The sequence below is a fragment of the Gymnogyps californianus genome, chromosome 4, assembly GCF_018139145.2.
Source record: "Gymnogyps californianus isolate 813 chromosome 4, ASM1813914v2, whole genome shotgun sequence".
NCBI lineage: Eukaryota > Metazoa > Chordata > Aves > Accipitriformes > Cathartidae > Gymnogyps > Gymnogyps californianus.
In genome coordinates this window covers 51,582,714-51,607,446 of record NC_059474.1, presented here as the reverse complement: position 1 = coordinate 51,607,446, position 24,733 = coordinate 51,582,714, and the positions used below count along the sequence as shown (strand labels likewise).

At 39.4% G+C, this 24,733-nt stretch overlaps 1 protein-coding gene across 1 annotated transcript in view; it reads right to left on the bottom strand.

Moving 5' to 3' along the window:
* The window catches only part of MMRN1 (multimerin 1), a 47,731-nt gene that overhangs the window by 2,471 nt on the left and 20,527 nt on the right, over nt 1-24,733 (bottom strand). The window contains exons 4-7 of the mRNA XM_050896591.1: nt 19,269-19,367; nt 15,042-15,215; nt 8,155-10,134; nt 335-481 (exon numbers count right to left, since the gene is read on the bottom strand). Of these exons, the coding sequence (XP_050752548.1) occupies nt 335-481; nt 8,155-10,134; nt 15,042-15,215; nt 19,269-19,367 (2,400 nt within the window). The remainder of the gene's footprint in view (nt 1-334; nt 482-8,154; nt 10,135-15,041; nt 15,216-19,268; nt 19,368-24,733) is intronic.

The following is a 24,733-nucleotide window of genomic DNA, read 5'->3' as shown; positions in this document are numbered from 1 at the left end:
TGTGATTTTACCTCCCCCTTCGAATTCCATGATATCATGTTCAAATACATCTATTGCACACCCTCCCACTCTGCACAATTCAGCAGGGAGCTTTCCAGCTATTATGGCTAGTCCCAGCCCAATTTAATCCCATCATCTGGTCATATTAAAGAAAGAGATCATGAGTCACCCACAGGGATTGATGTCTTCAGCACCAAAACACAGGACACTACTACTTGGATTGGCACTCATTAAAGTGAAATGTGAGACCTTTGACCAGCAAATGCTCTCTAATTAGGCCCTGGGGCAGAGGCCCGTACTGCTAGCATATTGCACTACTAAATTCTTCACTTGCCGACACTCAGAGAATTGTCGTTCACCAGCTTCGTACTGCAGTTGACTCCTCCAAAGGGGTGGCGACAAGCACAAATAAAACTCTGTCTGTCGTTGATACAGGTTCCTCCATTCTGGCACGGGGAACTGACGCAAGCTGAATGCTGCCCTGGGATAGAGAGGGAGGAAAACCAACAACCTCAGTTGCAATGTCATTACAGTGACACTTCCCAAGTTTTCAGTATTTTGGAAAGCCTCTTTGTCAATTCATAAAGCCGGTGGAATTTCTGCTGAGGTTCTGTGAGAAGGCCAGCTTCAGATCCTGTCCAAGCTGTTCAGACCCTTTGCTAGTCCAGCCTCCCTGTTTGCGTGAACACAGCATACCCTCAGCTAGCCTCCAAGACATTCAGAATTACCTATAAATGCTGAGTTCTGCTTGTCTCAGAGGGTCAAATACATGCAATAAGATGAAAGATATTACAAATCTAACTTCTTTGGAGCATCTCACTCAACAAGCATTGTGAGAACCATCAAAAGATTGGAATACATCTGAACAGCTGTGATTGTACAGTCCAAGAGACCCCTGTCAACAAACACCAACCTTTCCTTGCTCATTTCTTCCCTCCTGTCCTCCTGACAATTTAATGACGTCCCTCCCTGCAATGTAAGTTTAAAGCCAGCAAAGCCTGGCTACAGCCAAGCATTAGGAAATTCTCCTTCTGCTGTTCCCTACACAAGTTTTTCCATAATAATCTAAGGCAGGGTGGCTCTACAGGTGGTCCTCAGGGCAGATTCAGTCTGGTGGATACTCATTCCCATAGTGAGAGGAGGGAGCTTAGAATCCACCCCTTCTTGCCACAGCCTGACACAGAGACCTGCAGTCCACCCAGCACCAGCTGCTCACTTCCCTCTTCCTGCTGGTCACAGTGGCAGTGGACTCTCTGTGCTGAGCCCCACACAGCTGGCTCAGCCTCCTTCCCTTCTTGTATGGTAGCTCTCAGACACTACAGCAAACCAAGACACAAGCGAGAATCAGGTGGTCTGCAATCATGTGATTAAAGAAATATGTTGGATCAGCTAATTAATCTTTTCTAAGAATGGGAATGTGCCGAGAGGCTTGGAGCTGACCATACTGCAGGAGCCCTTCAGAAACAAACAGCAAAACTTGGAAGAGACAATACTGACATATCCAATTTTATTTCCTTCTTTTGGTGAGACAAAAGAAATAGTTATTTTCCTGCTGGTTCAGGCAAATCTGTGCTTTGGTTTGGTTTCACTAGTGCAGGCACAGAAGGCTGCTCTTTTCGGGCAGAGCCAGCTTATCCTTGGGCTTACCAAAACACAGATTTTGTACTGCTGGTGTACAGGTTGGACTGTCCTGTCTATGACATTACTCACCCAGATGCGTCACAACCATTGCAGGAGAGTCTGGCTACTGATGATGAAAGATCTTAAATGCTATCCAAACTACTTCCAGTACTTGTCCTTGCCCACAAATAAAATTCCAGGATATCTACCAAAGATTGTTGTAAAAGTTTTGTATTGCAAGCAACACAAATTATACCAAACAGGTGGTTTTGCAGAGCACCCTCACTGAGGACGTCCTTGCCTCTCTTCCTGACTATGTATGAGCTGGTCAGATCACACCCAGCTCATATGGAGAAATCTGTCAGTCCAGTGCTGCTGAGCTCTGAGACAGTAACTACTGAGTGTAATTGTATAATGTGTTGTCATAGCAGTTTTGGGGGAAGAACATTCAGGCTACATTAAAAATTAAATATTGCTATGAAAAATTCTGAACACAAAGCATTCCCAAGCCATACATTTTTCCTTTCTCTTGCTTTGGTCAAATAAAAGCCAGATGTCTTAGAAAATGAACATTTTCTTTGCCAGGAACTACCAGCAGAGCTCTGGAAAGAGAACTCCACATAGTCCTGTGATGGTAAATCTAGTTTTGTAGGTGGGAACTGAAAAAGCCTTTCATAAAAGGGTCTACTTATTGTCAGGGAAATGTTGAACTGGATCTTCACATAGATATTTCAGTAATGCCTATAGTTATCTTCAGATTCCCATCCAGCCATTTCACAGACTGCTGCATTAAGGCAAACTATTTCTGTGAGAAATTTTAGTTCAGTGAGCAGAATGCTAAAGCACATCGTACGGTGCCACTTGAATTTGCACTGATGGAGGATACGAACTTAAAAACACAACAGTAATTCTTTTCACAGAAAATAGTGTCCATCCCATAATGCCTGAAATAAAGCAATTTAGGACTGTCATGACTGGGGTCACAGCACAGGCAACTGGACATGAGGAAATAACGTTTTTCTTCTCAGATAATAGTTTTGCTGCACACTTAATTGAAGTTATTTTTCACTCATATTTACCAAGCATCCACAACATTTCACTCATATTTACCAAGCATCCACATATTTACCAAGCGTGAAAGGAAAGCAGAACAGGAAGGAAAATAGCTGATTGTGCTGACTGTATCATATTCCCAAAATACAAAAGCTTTGTGTAAGAACACGGCAGCCTCTCTGCTAATTGGCCTCTGCTTATCATAAAAAAGAAGTAAATCCAAGAAACAGGAAAAAGATCAGAAAAAGGAAATGATAATGAGACTAAGACTAGTGTTTTAACAGTCTGCTGAGGGATGATTTTGCCTGAACTTAACCTTGGAGTTAAATCAAATTCAGCCATAGCTTTACCTACAATAAATTAACTCTCCAGGTGCAGCATTGCTTAACAGCAGCTGAGGAGCCTGCTCCATTTTCCAGAACTAGGAGAAGCTGTGAAGAGGTTTGGGTCAAGTTAGGATTTTCAGAGCAAGAGGCACATGCCCTAGATCTCCACTGAGCAGGTAATCTCTATGTAACTTCCATGTGATCTTACAATAGCGTGGTTTTGCTGTCATTTCTGGCTGAGGCTGCCCGTCTGCCCAGTATTTTCTTTTTCTTTTTCCTTGCTGAAGGGCATCCTGAGACACTATATCTGTATTCTCCACTTGGGGTAAAGATGCCAAGAGGTTCAGATTAGGAAAGGATTTCCTACTATAGTACATATCCTATTTTTAATTGATCTTTCACAACTTAGTAGTGTAGATGAGTAAAAAAGACAGACTTTATAAATTAAATTAAAGGCTTAAATTGCAGCTATTAATAGCAGAGAATAAACAGAATGCAGTTGCTATTTACACTCAGTATGGTAGGAGTGAGGAGAGCCAGTTAATGCTGAGTTTTGCTGCTCTTTGGGAGGGCAAGCAGCCAGAAGCTCTTTTGGGAAATACACTGCCAATGCTGTACAAACAAATCTTCAAACAAATAATGAAGCTCTATCAGTATCTACTGGGGTGTTGTTTAGAAGCAAATCAAATATTTAGCAATTTAATGGTCTCCTTATGGAAAGAACTGACTCCAGTGGTTCAATTTGGAAATGTCTGAACAGGAAGTAACTTACCAACACTTTCACAATACTTAGTTATCAGTAACTGTCTCTCAGGAAGCCCCGGGAGATTGGAAGAGCCTGGGAATCTACTAAACAACCCTGCTCGCACAGGGTCAGACTGGTTGTCAGTCTACAACTATTAATCACCTTTGGCTTAGTGGTCTCAGTCTGACAGTGACAAAAGCGATTAGCATCCCCAGTAGCCTAGATGGGAGGAGTGCCAGGGAGCAGCAGAAGAGAAGCAGCCCCACCGGGGCCGGTACCCAGGAACTGAGGGTGACAGCAGGGCTGGTGCCTTACCTGGAGAGGTGACAAGCAGAGCATGGCAGGCTGATCGTGGTAACCAGGGTCCGTTACAGCCCAGCACGACTGAAAAGGCCTGGGATTTTGGCCTGAGCTGAAACAGGGATCCCAGGCCCATGGGCAGGGTGTGCAGTCTGGGGGCTAGGTCAAGATGCCCAGGGCAATTAAGGCTATCGGTGCACTCAGGGCCCTGACAAGGAATTCAGGTATAAGCACTGTGTAGGCTGTTTGTTGTGCAAAAAAGCACAAAGATTCACCCGCAGTGCTCTTGGGCAAAAAGCAAGGAGAAGAGGTGCCTCAGCTGTGCTCTCCAGTTTTGGGGTGGGGGCAGATTGTCAAGACTGATCTGAGCTACTTGAACTCTTGCAACTCTGCTTCTCTGTTAAGCAGAAGTATCTAATACTTCCAGTGTCATGATTTCAGGATCACTAAATTAAAAACAACGAAACAGTTTCATCTACCCATTAGTCCAAAGAGTACATATGCAAAATTGAAGTATATGTCACCAAACTGAACTAGAATAACCATCAAACTTGTGCAATTAAAACACAAGATGGAAAATATTTAAATAGGTTAATTTCACTGCAGGCTTGAATGATAAAGCAACAATGGAAGCTTGCATTTCTGTTAGGAGTCAGGAATCATGTGAAAACAAAACCAGAAATAAGACACAGAGACAATGAGAATGAAAAGAAATTACCTCTCACACAGACGGACTGTTTTAAATACATGACTATAACACAGCTGCACTCAGTTATTCATGTTGATGGGAGGGTGGCATAATCTGAATAAAGCAAAACCACAACTAATACAAGACATGCAACAAGAGCGTGCATTCACCTTTGGAAAGCATGGCAGCCTCTAGATTCTCTAGACAATAGACACAGCACTAAATGGCAACGGGAAAATGGGAACTGAGCTAAGCTGCCCTCACGCTGCATTACGCATTTCTGCAGTAGAACAGTGCATTGGAAGGTAGGACCAGACATAATCCATAACCAAGACTAATGAAAAGTTTACTGTATATTTTTTCTTTAAAGGCTGTCATCTTCCCTATGTTAAATACTTGAAGCTGTCTTAAGATCATCACTTTTTTATTCACCCCAGGTTGCCATTACAGTTTGTATCTGCTAAAGTGTTAGATTTTTCATTCCTCATACATGTATTGTAGCCTCTAGCTGACATAAACCTTTTCTTTTGTTCATTCCACAATATGGGAAGTCTCCAAACCTGTATGTCCCTGTATACGCAATGCAAACTCACATTGTTACCCCTTGATTTCAAATAACTACTGAGGAAAGTATTACCTCAGGGCCAAATCCTGAACACATTAAAGCCAATGAAAATCCCAATCTGTTACAGTAGGATCAAATATTGAACATATTGGAGTCAATGAGAATTGTCATTCACCTCTTTCTAGAATTTTTTCTAATCTTTTTTGAATTGAAAAAGACTATCTAAGATCAAATACATTTTATAATTAGCCAATTATGCCTTAGGGTTTCTTCTAGAAACTTTAGTTGAGTTGGCACATACCTCTGGACGGTCTCCTGGAACGTGAAAGAAAAAGCTTTCCTGGAGAAGTAAAATCTACCCAGGCAGAAGATGGATACTTGTTAATTAGGATAATGGTCTTACTTCTTTAACTTACAGAAATGTAATGTATGACTTTGCTAGGCATGAAATATCATTGAGTGCAAAAGCTCATTACTGATGGAAAAGTCTGCATAAACATTTGTATGTAGAAACCTTGCTTAAAAATAGGGCTTTTCAACATCTGCAAAGATCTGCACTTTCTGTAAGAGTGAGCATACATCCAATGTTATCAAGCAAGCTATTTGTTAAAATTCAGCATGAGATAAATAATAAATAGGAAAGACATTAATTCATTAATGTGGAGTAAAAAACAGAGCAGGTGGCAGCTTCCTGTGCTCCAGGCAGGACTAGTGACATTTTCCAACAAAGTAGAAGACTCAGGAAGGATCAAAGGCATCATATCTCATTTTCCCTTAATTTTAATTGTGAACAAGGGTTTTGAATTTCCACCCTGTGCAGCAGCAGGAACAGGCAGAAAACAGAAATGACTGAGAAAGAATTGCCATTTTTAATATCAAAATATTCAAATTACTTTGTAGTAAGAATTCGGCAAATCTTGGTGTATTTTTAAGTGTGACTGTGTCCTGGTTTCGGCTGGGACAGAGTTAACTTTCTTTTTTAGTAGCTGGTACAGTGCTGTGTTTTGGATTTAGTGTGAGAATGATGTTGATAACACTCTGATGTTTTAGTTGTTACTAAGTAGCGCTTATCTTAAGTCAAGGACTTTTCAGTTTCCCATGCTCTGCCAGCAAGCAGGTGCGCAAGAAGCTGGGAGGGAGCATAGCCGGGGCAGCTGACCTGAACTAGCCAAAGGGGTATTCCATACCATGGAACGTCATGCCCAGTATATAAACGGGGGGGAGTTGGCTGGGAGGGGCGGATCGCAGCTCGGGAACTAACTGGGCATCGGTCAGCGGATGGTGAGCAGTTGCATTGTGCATCACTGGGGTTTTTTTCCCTCCCCCCCCCCCTTTTTTTGTTTTATTCCTTTTCATTACTATTATTATTATATTTCATTATTACTATTGTTAGTATTATATTTTACTTTAGGTATTAAACTGTTCTTATCTCAACCCACGAGTTTTACTTTGGTTTTTTTTCTTTCCTTTCCTCCTCCTCACCTCACTGGGAGGGGGAGAGGGAAACGGCTGCGTGGTGCTCAGTTGCTGGCTGGGGTTAAACCACGACAGACTGCCTGTTGGAATAGCTGTGTGTCCTCTCTAACTGAAAAGATAACCAAGGACTGAAATCCTTCAGTAAGGACGGCTTTCAGCAGGAGCCAAGCTACTCATGGGACTGGGGTTTTAAAAAGGATCCTTTCCATGGATTATTGAAAAGTGCTGTACCTAGGACAGGAGGAGATGAAGGAGGGAGCAGGGGGAAGGGAAGGAAAAGGCATGGCGAGGGAAAAGGAAATTGCCCATGGTCTTAGCACATGAACAAGAGTGGTAGCTGTTACTACCCCTACATCTGCTTACAACAGGGACCAAATATTGTTTCAGAAATGTTCATAAGTTCAAGAATGCTTTAGAGAAAAGATTTAGGTCTGGGTCTTCAAAAGTATCTGGACATCTACTTGTTATTTAGGAATCTGTCTCATTTTAATGTGAATTAGAGCCCTCTAAGGATTTCTAGTCACTTAACCACTCTTCATTTTCTGTATTTTCCTAGAAATGGTATTTCCATAAAACATTAGCTTGTACTATTGATTTTCACTCAAGTCTGATTCCAAAAGTCATAACTCAGAGTTTGTATTTCTGTGAATTCATCCATATGAATTCATTTCACATGATGACGTATGAATTTAAGTTCAGAAGCGAATCACACTCAAAATGTCCTTTTTAAGAACGGCAGCTCCTACTCAGCTTAGCTGTTCTCCAGATGGACTCGAGTCAAACCTACTCTATTGGCTGGGTTCCTGATTCTGCAAGAACACACTGTTGTAATTGTAACTGCACTAATAATCTCAATCAAGTACTGAAGGAGCTGGCAAAAGCCTCATTACAGTCATTTGGTGTATTCACTTGCTTCAGGTTTTTAATACTTTTCATCCCCACTGACACTGCAAAGTACTGATACAACTCCAGATTTCTCTCACAGCTTGCATGTTTTTTTACTGAAATAGCCATTTGAGATGCAGGCACAAAATTCTTGTAGTTTAGATTTTGTCTAAATTGTCAGTTAAGTTTGAAAGGTCAGGTTCTCAGCTGAGTGTGTGTGCATGCACGTATATCTTAAACTGATCAGATACGAATTTATTAAGGAAAATTAAATGGAGCTTCTAGATGCCTTAGTGCAGAGTCTCCTCATAAGAAAAATAAATTATCTTGTATGCAATAGACTAGGGTAACCTCAGGTTCCTCTGAAATGCTCTTTCTGGCAGTCTTTGGACTGTTTATTCACTCTCAGTTATGTTCTGCCACCTCATTTCATCACAATGGTTACATAAGCCTTTATTACAAAGACCCTAATTTTTAGTAGAGTAAAATGCATTACCTGAATCTATAGTATTATCTGCATTTCTCTGACTTCGGCTTGCCAGGCTCATGGTGACATTTGCCGCTCCTTTTTTCATTGGGGCTGGTTTCTTTATAACTGGTTTCACCTGCTTCTGAAATTTGGTGATGTTGTTCATTGCATTTGCCACCAATATGTCAACATGCTGGGTTAAATTTGTCAAGATAGTTCCTGCTTTTATTTCAAGCACAGATTCAATGAGCTCTTTGAGGCCTCTCTGCAGCAGGGGGATATCTGGCTGAGCAAGTTTAATTAGCACAGGTATACTCGCATTCACTTTTTGGATGCTGCTGTTGGTATCCTGACACAGCCCCCAGGCCTCATGAGCAGTCTTGTTCAGAAGTGGAATGCTGTTTGAGAAGCGGATCGACTTGGCTTCCAGGGCCTTGATCCTGGAACTCAGTGTCTGGAGCTGAAGTGAGACAACTTGTTCTTTCTCTGTTGAGGCAGCTTTGGTTTTTTTCAGTGAGACACAGTTGTTCGTCAAAAACTTGGAAATTTTTGACTCCACATTCAGAAGGCGAACCTCATGGTCCTTTGATTCCTCCACAGAGTCAAATAGTTTTTCTTCCAGGCGGCTGATATCTTGTTGTTGATTGTCCACTTTTGACGACGTATCATTTAAAATATAGAAAACTCTTCTGAAATTGTGGAGGATACTTTTGTCAGACTCCTTGTATGGAAGATCAGAAAGGGATGGTGCTACTTGTGAAGTGAACTCATACGTCTTGCCAATGAGCAGTGTCCGGAGGGATTCATTCAACTGTTGGAACTGGGGAATGAAAGCCAGGAGGCTGTCCAGTTTCTCAGCTCTGCCACAGCAGACTTCAGTCTCACTTCTTAGAGCGTGTAGCATATCTTTCTGTGCATAGTTATCTTGGATAGAATCAATAGCACTGTTTATTACTATCATGGTCTTGTTTAATCCATCTTCTATTTCCATGGAGCATTCCTTAACACGACTCTCAAACAGTTCCTGATAAGCCTGAGATTCATTTTTAAGTCCTTCCTGAGCTTTGGAAAGCTCCTTAATTGCAGAACTCATTCTGTTAATGGCAGTAGTGAGGTTTTCAAGCTTCTCATTGATTCCTTCAGCTTGGAGTTGTTGCTCATACTCTGAAGTCAGACTAAAAGGTACCCCTTGTTCAATCAAGGGTTGCAGGATCTCCATATCATAGCACAAATCATTAATTTGCTCATTCATTTTGTCCATCTTATTGTCCAATGGAAGGACCAGGTCAGAGAGACTTTTGTTTAGGACAAGCACATTCTCTTGGGTTGCTGCCAGCTGTGTTTGGAAATCCCTTCTGCTCTCTGACAACATGTCATCACAGACCCCCAGAACAGAGTCTCTCTGAATTTCCAGTGCAACACTGAGATTGCTGATCTTGCTATCTTGGACTCTTAAGTCATCATAGATCTGCAGCACCATCATGCCTTGTTTCTTTACTTTCTCATGCAGTGTGAACATGTACTGTGTAACATTGTACTCCATGACTTTATCTGCTGACGGTATGTTTTGGCTTAAAGACTGTTCAGCTGATAACAGTTGTTCATGAGCATCTTTCATTTCACTAAGAGTCCTATTTAAAGATTCATAATAAACGACACTTCTTGACTGTTGATGCTCCAAGTTATCTTCCAAGGATTTCTGCTTTTCCTGTAAAGCTTTCATAGGCTTGTCACAAGTGAGGGTCATTTCCTCTTTCATCTGCACCATATGACTCTTTAGCTCCAGAATGTCAAGATTTGTTGGCCCACTGTCTTTCTCCTCAGCTAATTTTTGTTGGGTTTCATTCAGATGCTTGACTAATTCTTTTGTATTTTCAAGATCATCTGACAAACTAGACACAGTCTTGAAAATTTGAGCCATGCTCTCTTGCATTTCACCTTGAAAAACTTTAAAATGTTCTCTGACAATGTCTTTGACTAATTCATTAATACTTCTGGATTTGAGACCTTTGGGAAAAAGGAGAAATATGGAAACAACCAAACCAATTGTGTTAGCAACATCTAAGTTTTTTCCACGATGTGAACAAACACAGTGCCATACAGAAGTGAAACACACAAATCCCTGCCCCAATTTACCCACCCATAGAGCAAAATTTTAAGCTGAGGAATGTAGAGGATGGCTAATAGTGTTTGAAGACTCATCCCTGTTTCTACTGAAATCAATGGGAGTTTTGCTATTATTTTGAGAGGGCAAACTCAGACTGCATGTGGTATCAACTTTGATCTCCTAGCTAAGCTGTTTCTGAGCACTGAAATGAGGAGATTTGTGTGCTTTTGTGGCTTGCTTATAAGAAAATGATGTGTCTTTTCTCCGCTGGGAAAGTAAGGAAAAAACACCTGCTTTATCAACATTATGGTCAAGAAGTGAAAGCAGAGATTATTACCTTCCTATTGTATGTGCTATGTGATCTAACAACACACTACAGTGAGAAAGAAGCAAAATAAAAAGAATAGCCTTACTGAATATCTAAAGTTAGTAACATGACAACGGCTGCAAAAGGCAGACATTTTAAAGGTACAAACCTTTAGTTGGTCTTGCATACTACAACACTTTAAATAGCTCCTAGGAATACTGATCCTGAAAAGCACTAGGCAGAGGTGAATGTGTGGGAATTCTGCCCCTGTGAATAACATCAAAATATGTCTCCCATATAGCCTTAGATGGGTTAAGACAGTCATAAAATCGTGTTCATCAAGAGTGCTGCATAACATATTTGACTTAACTAGAGTAGTAGTTCTGCTCTGGCTGGAGATTAGAAGGATTTTTTAAATTTGTTCTCCAAAGTTAGCCCCTATGTCCAGCTAAAACACTGAAGCATTCTTTGCAAGTTTTTTCTAAACCCTATGAACACTTACAGCCATCTTGTGATATAATGGTTAAACCCTTCAACCTCTACAATGCCTTGATGACCATTGGTTCTCTGATTAAAACTGTATTGATAAAGGCAGAAATTCTCTGTTGCCTTCTTCTATTTTCCTCTCAATTATTTCTATAGTCTGGATTTTATTGCTTCATCTCTAAAACAGCAAGGCATGTTCTGAAACCTTATTTGAGAGTACATTCTCAGCAAGGGCAGTAAAATGGCAGGAAATCAGACTCATGAAACCCAATGCAACTTTGGGCTCCAGGGGTGCAAAAGGATTCCAAATAAAAATGGTTTTGTTCAGCAAGCTAGAGAGAAGCACAGTACTTTTTCTATTCAGGAGATTCATTTGAATTGTGTGTGTGTTTCCAGCTGGAAACAGAGATAAAGTAGTTGATAATATTTGCTTTTTATGAACTATAAATGAGTCTCAGTCAACAGTAAATACCTCTGATGTTTAGGGGAGAAACCTGTCACTTGCTCAGATGGTGGTTTTTTTCAAGGTGCAATAAGTTTGCTAGCCTAGAAACAAGCCACTTCAGAAATACAGCATGAAGTTTCCTAAACAATAAACTCAATTACTGTCAACTGTGGTCACAGATGTCACAGCAATTTTTACACAAAGTATAAAAAACAACAAAGTAATAATACTGAGATTGCCTTTATTATTTTACTTTTTACTACCTGAACAGCAAGTAAATGACTAGACAGATGTGTGCACATGAATGTGCACACTTACACACAGAGCTTTGTCAGTAAACTTCAGTCAGATGACAAGATACCTAAGAATAAGGATGTCCTGGCAGCTGAGAGGAAGAACCAAGATATGAATGCAGAGTAAAATAACTGACATGTGGAAGAAACCATTGTAACTGATGATTTGGTCAGGTTACTTTATGATGCTGAAAAACGTTCTGTGCTTTAAGAGACACAATGAGCTGTGAAGAAAAGTTTAATGGCTGTGGAAAGAAATAAGGTTACTCTACACCTTCTGTGAGGAATTAATTAAATTTCTTCATCTCGGCAACAAATCTTGATAACAGACCATCCTGCTGCAAGAGGTCTTCCACAGGATCTATACTGGCCTTTTCTTTCTATGACAGTCAAGAAACTGCGAGCCTTCCTCTCTCCCATTCCTACTCTATTTAGTTGGATCACGGGTGTTGTAAGGAGCTCAGCTCTGGTTTTCAGGTGTTCTTGTCATCAAGGGCGTGGAACCTGGTAAAACAGACAGCTTTGGGTTTCTCTCCCTTACTTGCTGGCTAGGACAACTAGGTACCTGGTAAGCAAGTGCTATTACAAAGTTCATCAGGGGCTGTGGGATCACGCTTCTCCACAGAAAGACCTGACTCAAACTTGTGTTGTAGGTGACAATTGGGTATATTCTTAAGCTTGAGCTGAGAATACACATGAGTACATTCATGGATGTAACTCAATTTCTCTGTTGCTCATTCTGAAATAGAAAGGTCCAAACTACTTGTGAACATTAAAGATCTCTTGCACTTTTTATGAGATTATAAATTTTAATTTTAACTCCCTGGCTGAAATCCAAAGTGTGTAATTACTTTGTGTCAACATATACTCCCTTTGCAGTTTCAATTATTTGAAGAATAATGTGTAAAATAAATGTATGTACACAGGAGACTGAGTTGAGGTTATATATCCAGCTGTAAATGACATTTCTGACTTGGAAGTGATTAACACTCCATTGTTGAGTTCATTTTTAAAGGAGTGTACATTTTAATAATGAAGAGGAAAGGAGTCTATAAAGAGGCTTGATGTAGAATGAAAGGAGAAAGAAAGAATAGCAAGAAGTAAACAGAGTTTATTAAAGGGAGAACACCAAATTATTTTCTCCAAGTAAAAAGTAGGAACGGCCTCCTGAGTACTGAAAACAATTTTAAAAATGCACAGCAGATTTCACTAATCAAAATAGAGAAGTATATCAGTTACTCCAGTGAGTGTTGCCCTGTATCAACAGATGACAGGTTTGTGGGACCAAAGTCTATTTACAGATGAAACCAAGAAATAAAGACTTTGTAAACTATATTGAAATGTTCGTTCACAGAAACAGACCTCACTCCTAACAAACACTGATACAAAGCTGGGCAGCCATTAGAATTTCTGTGATAACAAGAAAGGTGATTAACAGATATGAGCAAAGCACCTGGGCATCATGGGAAGAAAATGGAAAAGTATGGGAAGAAGGAAGAAGTCTGAATAACATGAAGCAACTACAGGCTTAACTGTGCTTTGAAAGCACGTTGCTTCAGGATGGCAGTGGTAGTGGGGAAAGTTGTGTTTTACTTCAGGTGAGCTTCTAAGAGTGATTTTTAGCAAGTCTGATGCGCCTATACTGCACATCTGTACCAAGTTAGAGGACAGCATGGAAACTCCTTCCAGCTCCTGCTACTTTAGGATGCTCTTTGCCCACTTGGAGTATGACTGACTGATATTCCCCAGACAGAAACTGCAGTTGCCCTTTGTCATTACATATACAAACCAACAGAAACACTAACCTTGTTCTCTCTGCCCTCCTCCCCTCATTCCTGCTGTTTACCTATGTACAAGCCAAGGAAAACCTGTATTGGAGTGCCCATAATTAGAGTCAAGAAAAGTAGTTGATAGCAGCATTTTCATTAGAGCTACTTGATTAGGAGATAGGTTGAGAACATAAATCAAAAAAGGGCCAGTAACTGGAGATTTCATCTAAGCAGGTATAATATAGAGCATTGCAGAAAAAAACAATAAATGCTTGAAACACATTTGCAGAGAAGTGTGAAATAATGGGGGTTTTTGTACTGCACATTTTAATTAGGACTTGGACCCTTAAATATAGATAGGGAATGGAGAAGCAGGAGCACAGGATGCAGCAAAAGACCCCTTGGAATAGGATGAAAATGACAGCTGGAATGAGTGGAATATAAAAAAGAGCGAAGAGAAAGCAGAAGGGAAATGGGAAATATTCAAAGACAAATTAAATGTATGCCCAAGGGTCAAGAATGCCGTCTAGCAATATGTGGAGAGGTGAAAGCAGGTCACTGAGCAAGAGATGGGATAAACTTGATCCGGGGTACAAGAGAGACATCTAGCATGTGGCATGAGCAACTCAGGAGACAGAGGACTGAAAATACAAGAAATGGGACCACACTTGCTAAAGTCGAGGGAGATACAAAAGCACTTATTGTTTCATTTAGTTTTATCTCAATGTAAGGAGCTCCAGTTCCCTCATTCTGTTTTTAAACAATAGAAAAGTCCTCTGTATTCTAAAGTGTATAATACAAACAGTTTGGGGCGAATTTCTGAAAAATGAGAAGAATATTGCACATCAACGAAATGAAAGCTTCAGTCCCAATCTGTTTGTTAAGCACCATTTGTAGTTGGGTAACAAACAGATCTTGCTGCAGGATTCTCAAAGAATGGATGCATAATTCTGCTGGCGAGGGTCTGCCCAACCTCCTGATCCCTGGCCATGTCTTTCTCGTCTACCAAACATGAGTACAAATGTTTATCAAAGGTAGCCTAATATGATCAGAGGCAAATTATTCAGCAGGATGTTTGCCATGTTAGAAATACAACCACCACAGAATTCCTTATACATTTCCCCTGCATATGTGAATTAGGTATTAAAGAATATTACTTAGACTTGGTAGCAAAGCAAATACTACATCCTTTAGCAGCTGTCAGATAAACAAAAAACAGAGATAAGAATATTTGCAGAAGCTCTAAGTAAATGAAAATGCCTTGATAGTGGCTTAAGTTACGATGTAGACAATGTAGTACCCAAGAACGTAAATTTTTTGTCACTATAAAAGACATCATAACAAATGTCAAAATAAACAAATCCCTCTATTATGAAATGAAACTAAAAAAGAGTTCTCCCTATAAATGTTGAGCAATAGAATAGAACACTCTATGAATGTTTTTAGCTTTTTTTTTTTTCTGGCACCTTTAACTGGGTGAGTGATTACATTAATTTATTTTTCTTACCTTTTAGAAAAGACTGGAAGTTTCTGCCCTTATCTTCATTGATTTTGCCTTCTAGAGAAGAAAGCATCTTGCTCACATCATTCATTGCAGCAGCAATGCTGTCAACATTCTTCTGTAGAAAAGTCAGTTTCATCTCCTGGCTGCTAATCTTCTCATTCATTTTTTGTGTAAGTGCTTGGTCAGAGAAAAAAATGAGAAGAAAAAAAAAAAGTAGTGTTAAAACATTGGCAGGGGGGGAAGAAAGTGTAAATGACTTGAGAGACATTAGCTGGAAGTGGGGTGAAAAGTTTCTGAATTTTTAGTCTTGAGTGAATCATCTTGATTTTTGTCATGTATCATGTATTAGTGACATTAAGCAGCACAGCAGTAACTAATTACTGAAGCATCTGTATCCATTATAAAGTATTTATAATTCTACAAGAGTATTTTGAATGGTTAGCATATTTTAATCAGCATAATGCCATTCTTCCTCCACCTAGCACCCTACAGGGTATTCAGTTAACTCTCATTTAGTCTATCTCCTTTAACACAATCACAAAAGCATTGATTTTTACTTACCATTTATAATATAACTTCATGAATTTGCAAGGCTTGTGTCTGAAGGCATACATCATGTTTTCAGTGTTGGGGTCAAAATAAAGATTTGTTCAACACAGCAGCAAGGCAGAAAAACAGCTAATAGATAAATGACTTTGGAATAATCATTAGTCTGTCATTAAGAAAAGATGCTCAACCTGTGAAGTCAAGTTTATTTTAAAACCTGCCCAAATTGTTCCCGACACTTGTAGTCTCTTCAGGTATAAAAAGGCCTAGCTGGATGCTTTTAAGATAGGTAGTGGTGAAGGTGGCCTTGGTCTTGCAAATTAAGACTCCGCATGACTTCAGCTAGCCATCTGAGTTCCACAGCTGACAGGAATGAGACTTAGTCTAGGATTTTCAGAAGATGCTGATAAAATCAAATGCTCTAATTCCTGTAAGCAAAGCTACAAAATCTCTTCAGTTCCTTCAACAATTCAGCCTAAATGGCCTACCTCAGACACATGATATATTACCCTACATGATCCAGGCCATACATGACTTAATAAACTGCTATGCAAGAGATTCTTTAGCCGTACATAGAAAAATTTATTAGTGTAAATTTACAGTATTGCTATTGATCCTGTGTCGCTTTTCATTATGGCATCAGTTCTATTCCCATGGCAGTAAACCGTTGTAATCAGAAATCATGTAGAAGCACAGGGGCCTAAAGACTACAATAAAAAAAAGCAAGTTATATGTAAAAGGGCATATTCTTCTGACTAGGCTTTTATTCTTCAAAATTGTAGCAGGTAAAAAATAAATGTACCATATCTAACTTGATAGCATTTGGGAAAATCCAGAAAATTTACTAAGTGCACCCAGTCAGCACAGATGAAGCGTGCCAACACCCATGAGAATGCTCTCCTGTAGAGGTATGTTGGTTGTAAAATTCATAATTGGTAGAGCCTGGTGAATAAGGCTGGCTGTTTTAGGTTAGGATGTTAGCATCTCCAGCTGTTTACTTTGCCCATGGTGTCTACTTACGCAGACACAAAGTTGTGTTTATAAGTCAGCCACCTAGTTTAGAGTCTGGCAATTCTCCCCAGTGGCACTGGGGAGACAAGCTGTTGATGGATCTTCTTTGTCTGAATACTCTTCATCGTAATACTACTCTGTGACAGACAGGCAGGTCTGGATACTTCTGCTTCTGGTTGAATTGTTACTGTGAGAAAGTGATTTGAATTCTTTACTGGCTCATGCATAGTCACCCAAACTGATAACTAACCTTCAGGTTTAGTGCAATGCTTTCTTCAGTTCGGTTTCTGTCAGTTCCTACTGAAGGGGAAAGACAAGCTGCATAGACGAACCTGAAAGTGAGGTTTATAAGTGGCATGGCTGCATAGTGGGAGCTGGAAACAGAGTCTCACTTGTAGAGTCCTGGCAGCTGCTGATGGAACAACAGACCTGGGCAGTCAGTCCTGGCCCCAGGTCATGTTTGCAGGGTTGGCAGCCAGAACAGGTATCTCTCTCCTTCTAAACTGACCCCATTTAATTTAAAAATAACTGAAAAGCAATTAACATGGAGCTCTGAGATTCCAATTTCAGTGTTATTTTTCAGAGCAGAATTCCCACTAAGAGAAGTGGCATGTTTTAATGCTCTATTGATCAAGCGCACTTTTTCGTATAGGTCCTGTCTGCTTTAGTAGACAACATCCTCCTCCCTCCAGCACTGGAAAACTTGTTTGCTCACACAATATCACCAAGGGGCAACAGCTTTCTCCTAACTCCCATTTGAAAATACCTTTCTATATCTCCATGCCAGATTCAGTCTTTCCCTCTCCTGCCTATGCTTTCTAATTTTTCTATTAGTCTATTATGATTTAAAGTAAAACACATATATGGACATAAGCACATACATGCGTACTGTCTCCATAAAACCCTGTGGCAGTCTGGATTCTGACATCCTGTTCTCCCAGCATGCATGAATATCCCAGCACCAGAACAGCATATTGACAACTGCAACACACAGACCTGAGAACATAACTTGCCTTATTATTTGGTTCCATAAAATGTTTTCGGATATAGGCCAACTGTGTGAGTGACAATAACACCATAGTGTGTAACAGCTGATGATTATACAAAAAGCCAGTGTAGACATCCATAATCGAAACATCAACAGATTCAAAAGAAAAGGGGGGTAGTAAGAAAGTTTAAGGAACATGCCTCCTTTACACTGACTTTCACATCTTGTCCATTTTCTGGCTCCTCACTATGTAAGCCACAAGCTCATTTGACAGTACCTAGAGAACGCTGCCAAATAACTTGCATATAATTTGCCACCAAAAATTTACCTGACAAATGCAGTCTCGCTCACTGCTGGGGAGTATATCACAAGCAGAGAATAATTTTTTCAAACAACTTCCTTATTCAAGCATGTTTCACATATTTCTTTTGTTGTTATTTAAACACAATATGCTGATTGTTGGCAGTTCTCTGAGTACACAGACTTTCTAAATAATTCTGCATTACCAATATCTCTGTACCCTCAAAGGCATATATGCCTTCAGGTGGTACAGACTGGAATATAGTATAGTCTGTCAACTACTTGAATACCTCTAAATCATGGATACCTTTTCATGTTTCTTTATAGTGAATACTTAATATTTGAATTCATGGTTAATTGGAATGATCTGATAAACCATAGTTGTTTCTGCTCCCAGTTTAGTGAGTGTGCAAACACGCCTGGCATGAATAAAATTCTGTTCCCATGAATACTTATGCAAACAACTACGAAATTAATTTTCTGGAACATCTGTGCTGGTAAACTTTAAATCATACAGATGGTAATGGAAAATAAATAGAAAGGGAACTGAGCACACCCAACAATTCTAGAGACTAAGAGGTGGAGAAGCTTTTCATGTAGCAGTCACCTAAGGTAACTTCTCAATGTAGATCACTATTTTAATAAAAGCATTATTGTTACTAACTAGCCCTTACAATGCTGAGGTCTGTACATACCCTTGCAAGAAAACATTGACAATATGTTCCAAAACCTTACGGTCTAGATAGGTTGAAGTAAACACAGTAGTGAGCAAATGAATAGTGTGATAAGAAACAGTCTCAAACATCTGTGGTATAAAGCTGTAAACTGTCCCTGTGTTGCTTAGTGACCATCCTAGTGATCACCCTAGACAGAGTAGCTTAAAACACACCTAAGCTGCCCTTGCTGAAGTTTGAAGCGTCATTGTACTGATTTTGAATAAAGCACCAATTTTTATACGAAAATATATAACAACAATCATGTATTCAGATAATACAATTAACATCACTACATTTTCATTTATGACCAATGCTGGTCTATACTACTCCCAGATTTGGTTTGGGGTTTTTTTTTTTTTTCTTTTTTTCTGTTAATTCATCTATTTTACTCAGTAATATAATATTTTAAATATTTCTATGCAGAATGAATTTCCTGGGTCTAGTTTTTTCACAAGACACTCTATAAGCTACTGGTACCTTTAAATTCAGTTTCTTCTGCCAATCTTTATCAGAGAAGCGTACCGCTGAACCATGACTGCTAGAAACTCTAACGGTTCATTCAGGTCCCTTCAGCAGACAGGGATTTTTCTCAAATTGTTTTTGCAGTGATCTTAGTGAGTCACATGGTCAGTGATGGGGCTATAGGTGATAGTAATTATAGCAGCTGACCTGGCCCACTGGGGTCCTGAGGAGCTCCTGGTGTCCTCTCACTGACAGTTCTGCTGCTTTCAGCCTGGTTGCTGTGTATAAGTGATTGTTGTTCTTGAGCTAAAAGAGGGAGAAAAAGGAAAGGATGCGAGTGAAACACGGAACATGACAATCAGGATTCCACAAAAATTGCTTTCTCTCTCTATTCTATACCAACTTTACCAAAGCCTAATCCTCTGTAGTGATTCTTGTTATCTGTTTAGTCCACCTATAACACAGTGTGGGACCACAATGATGAAGACAGTGAATGGCTTTATAAACGTCTTCCTGAGATTGGCAGGGGTTGGTGTTAATACTAAAATGTCAAAACTTGCCCTATAATGAACAGAATTTTGAAATCTCCAGGGCTAAAAATTCTAGAGGAATATTTTAGATAACATCAAACAGCAGTACAAAGACAATACAGAGATTGTCAGCTGTAAAATTAATTCGGTTTTTTTATAGCTACAAAACTAGTCAGGTTTGTTGAAACTGATTTTTTTTGTTTTTGACTGATTACACAAATCTTCAAACATGGAAATCTTCCCACTAAAGGCAATGGTGATACTACATTGTTGCAGCACCTAAAAAATAAAAACCATTTCAAAACATAATCAAATTCCAGCAAATATCATCAGAGATTTGTGATTGATACATACATTAAAAAACTTCACAAAGGTGATACGTTTGTAAATATTTTCTCTGGTCATGGCAGATGGGACTTTCTGTGCTTATTTTACATCTCAGCCCAAAGATCCCAAAGCAATTTGCAAGAAGCTAGACTAACATTATTATTATTTCAATATTACATCTGGGGAAACTGAGGTCCAGAAAAGTAAAGTGTCTTCATTCACAAAAAGTAGGGAACAACTGATAGGATAGGTGGGAACTGAACTGAGATTTCTACCTTCCTGACTTACTTCTCTAGCCCTTAGGCTTAACGGTGTCATTTTCATTTCATTATTGTTTAAAAAAATGAAATATGTACAAAGTAGGTTGTAAATTGCTAGTGTAAATTCATACCAATTTTTATACACTTGCTCAGTTCATGAAGCATTTTGAAGTGGATGTTGTTCCAGCTGGAGCACATCTAAGGAACGCCACTTATGTGGCACTGATGTGATTGCCAGCATTTAGCACAGCACAAGCAGAATAACTTGGGTATGGTGACATTATTTTCCAGTTCAAATATTAAAACCTAGTCTGGCCATAATGTGAGTTTCCAAGGAAACAGAATAAAATGCTGAATCAAGAAATTCCCTATGTTTCATCAGCCTCTTAGCAGTATATATGAGGATCAATAGATTACATTTAAGGATGATATAAGGTGTTTTATGTTGTAAATTAAGGGGGGGGGGGAGTAAGAATTAGGACAGGAACTCAAAGGAAATTATCATATGGACTGAAAGTTTCATAGAATTTATTGATATCGGCTGATAAGAAATACAAAATCCTCAAATAGTTATAATTACAATAGCTTCTGTTATCTTTCTGTGGCATGGTTATTGACAGGAGTTAAATACTTGCATTCAGCCCAATTCATTACACAGGATTTATCAGGTGGTGATGTGATGATATAATCTATGACAAGGGAGGCAGTTACTTGCCTGTGATAAAGACCAGCGGATCGATGTCCTTTTATTCTTTCATTTACCGATCCTTCTGTTGCTCTATAATGTATTCACTGCCACTGTTAGTGCTACAGACACCAGATTTTTTTTATACTATCCACCTTGTCTTTCATCTTCCCTATTAAATCAATTGCCCCATTCACAGCTTCCCATTGTGGAATACCCAAACCCTTACAGTTTTATTCATTTCTGAGTTTCAAGGATATATATTTATTGCTGTGTGCTTGTTTTACTAATGCTTTAAACTGTTCAGATAAGTTAATCCCTCTAAGACCCAGGATATAGTATCACTCTGTTGGAGCAAACCAGTAATGGAGCAAGCCAATAGTGCATTATACTGCTTCTAAAAGCAGCAAGGACTGTAGCCAGTGATGCACACACATAAAAAAAACTCACCTAGAGACAATACCTCATAGTGTGCAGTTATTAAATTTCATCGCTGTATAGGAAAGGTACTTCTCAGGCAGCATTAGAAAGTCAGGGTTTTCATTTGTGAAACAAACTCAGAAGAGTCACTGGCAGTATAACTTCTCCTACATCATTCTTCCAGTGTGGCTCAGTCCTTTTTCAAAGGAACCACTCTGACACATCATATGTTGATTAAGTCTTATGTGCTCCTTGGTCCTGTAGTTAAGATTCCCAGTCCTGGATGCTGAATAGCAGCAGATGTGATGAGAGCACCAGACTGAAACTCTAATACATATACTCTTTAGGGTAGAAAGAGCCATCAAATGACTCGCATTTGAGACCTTTTAAAAATTGGATATGTTATGCTCAGTTTAAGCTAAAAAGATAAAATATAAAATAAAAATTAGACTGCTAGATCCACCTTATAGGTGCCATTTACAATAACAAAGCAACACCAACAAAAAAAAGCAGCAATTCAAAATGCTGAGCAATGAGTTCTTCCAGTTCCTCCAGGAGCTTCAGGGTCTGCAGCACTTCTGAATATCAGGTAACGCACACAGGAGTTTAACATTAGGCTCCTATCATTGAATATATTGGCCTAGATGTATAATTTATTGTCCCATGTATTTTTAAACACAGCATGCAAAATGATTTCAGGGAATATTAAAAATATGGAAATTGGATCTTTTTCTCTCCATATATTTTTGATGAAGCAGGAGTGGCTGAAGGGGAATCCCTGTGGGGAGTTTGGTAGTTTCCTCCCATTCCCTGTGTTTCAAGGTGAATTGCTACCTTTTGTGTCTGCAGCTCACCCCACGCAGAGGCTAGCACTCGCTCTTGTGTGGAACATTTTACAGCCATCTGCTGGAGAAATGACATCGCTACCATGCGAGAGAATTCAGTGCTAACAATGGCTATGGCATTGTCAGCAACTCTGAGAACCAGCTGTTTGCTCTAAACCACAGCCAGGGCAGATGGAAATTAATTCATATACATTAAGTCACCTCAGCCTCACTCCACAGCAAAGCTGAATTTGAACACAGCATGATCTACATTTGAGGATGCATCTTCCAGTTCTTGAAATCATTTGTGACACATGATATAGTGTTCAGGGACCATATGTGCATGACCAAACTGGGATTCCTTCCCCTCGGATGTTACCACACGCACATAGTTTTCTCCAGCTTAAGGATGAAAAGTTAAAATAAAGCTGTGTTTAGTAAAAATGACGTCATGAACTTTGCAACTCAGAACTTACAAGCCCTTTCATTTTAGCAGTTTTGCTCCCAGTTAAGCATTTGATATTCCCAAATCAAAATAATGATGTTTTATTTGTTGAATTGTCCATATTGTGCTGTTTCATGAGAGTTGTAAGAAATGATGTCTACATTTTTCCCTTCTTAAAAAGTTTCTTGTAAAATTGCATTGTCCATGCTGGACTAGGATCCATGTCTTATTCTATTTGGTCATGTGTTGCCACATGGGAGGTAAAGTTAGAAATAGTGATCTGAACACATCTCTTCCCAGAGGCTCTTCTGTCTCACTCACTACTACATTACCTTGAGAAGCATCTGTAACCAAGCAGCTAAAATGAGGCTACCAAATATGGTTTACAGATGTCTAGTAATAACTATCAGATGGTGACAAGTGTTTCCTCCTGCCTAGACTATCAGACTGAAATAGTTATGTATGATTTCACTTGGTTTGAGAGAGAAGTTAAACCAGAAGGCGTTTTGAATTAGCATTTGTTACAAGCAACCCACATCACACTAACAGTGCCTTCCCAGGATCTAAAACATATTGTCAGAATACCCCAGTTCCCTTGGCACAGAAACCCTTCAATAACAGTTCTGTTGTTCAGCAGATCAAGTGCAGAGAGGCCAAGCAGAGGGCTCAGCGACTCTGGAGAGCCCTAGTCAGAGCTTACAATGTCTCTGCTCCCGCTGTTGTAGAAACGGAGTGCCTGAAGACAAGGCTATTGGGCTCCCAACTGTTCAAGATCATTAGCTGACATCCCTTCATGGGAATTGAATAATACAGGCAGGGCTTGTGCTGGTGGTCTGTTCCTCATGGGAGGCAGGATTCCAGAAGCGGGGAAGAAGAGCCTTTCTGACATAACACCTTTCATCCCAATCTCTTTAAGCACTTCTACAAGCATTAATTAATTAAATATCCCAGTGCCCCTGTGAGATAAATGTCATCTCAATTTTCTAGATGGGTAAACTTGGGTATGCAGATTATAAGTGGCTTCCCCATGTTATTCAGCAAGCCAGAAGAGTTTTGAAAATAGAACCCAGATGTAATTTCAAACCTGCTCCTGTAACACTTGACAACATTTTCCTTTATGCTTATTTTTACACAGATGCCACTACAAATTGAGTTATACAGCTTTTTTTCCTGGTCAATGCTTCCCTGTTGTTCTGATGCCATTTCAATTTTATCAACTGTAGCGTCCCCCTTCAATAAGAATTTTTTAATCTATTTTTGCTAATGTTTGCATTTTTTAAAAGCAAACCTTTAAAACATCTGATCCATGCTCACTGGACAGCCTTGCTGACTGACTGTGTCCCATGTTAATATCTGACTCCACGCTCAGCTGCACAGAAGAGAATTCTGTGCCTGCTGAGGTTCTGGCTCTTCAGCATTGAAATTTCCCTTCTGGATGTGAATAACAGTGATTTCTCTTCATTCCTCTACATTAATTTTTAATCACAGCCTCTACTTTACCACTGCTGATTGAATTCCCTACCACATCTAATGGCCTTTCTTGTAATATTCATTCATTTAAAATATGTATGCTGATGCCATATCTTATTTTTCAAGGGCTGCTTGTTTAAGGCCAGCAGCAAAGAAATAGCTATTATACAGATGTTAAACTACAGTACATTGCCATGTGTTTGATCACCAGGGCAGAGGTAAAACACTATTGTCAAAAAAGGGCACAATTATACAAGGATCATGTGTAATACCTAGTAAAATTCAGTCGCTGTTGAAATGAACAACAAAAGTCCTATTCAATTCAGAGGAAAACAAAGTTGATACATTATTTTATCGTGTCTAAAATATATTCTTAGAGCCTGAAACTGAAAGCCAAAAGAGTCACAGTGCTGTAGATGAATTTTACAGCAAGTATTCAATAGAGGACCTGGATTTAATATCCCCAGCACTGCAATACTCAATAACTAAAAGGTCAAAAGTATAGAGGCACTGAATGCAAACTCCATATTTTAGCAAAATGGAATAAGGCTGAAGATTTTATGAGTTTTATTTAGAGTGGAAAAGAGGAAAGGACATTCTGCTGAGCTACTCTGGAAATTCATGTGCACGGAAGAGTCAACATCCCAAAGCGTTTTAGTTTACTGTGCATTTTTCCTGGTTTTAAATTAACAGGAAGGACTGTATTGATTC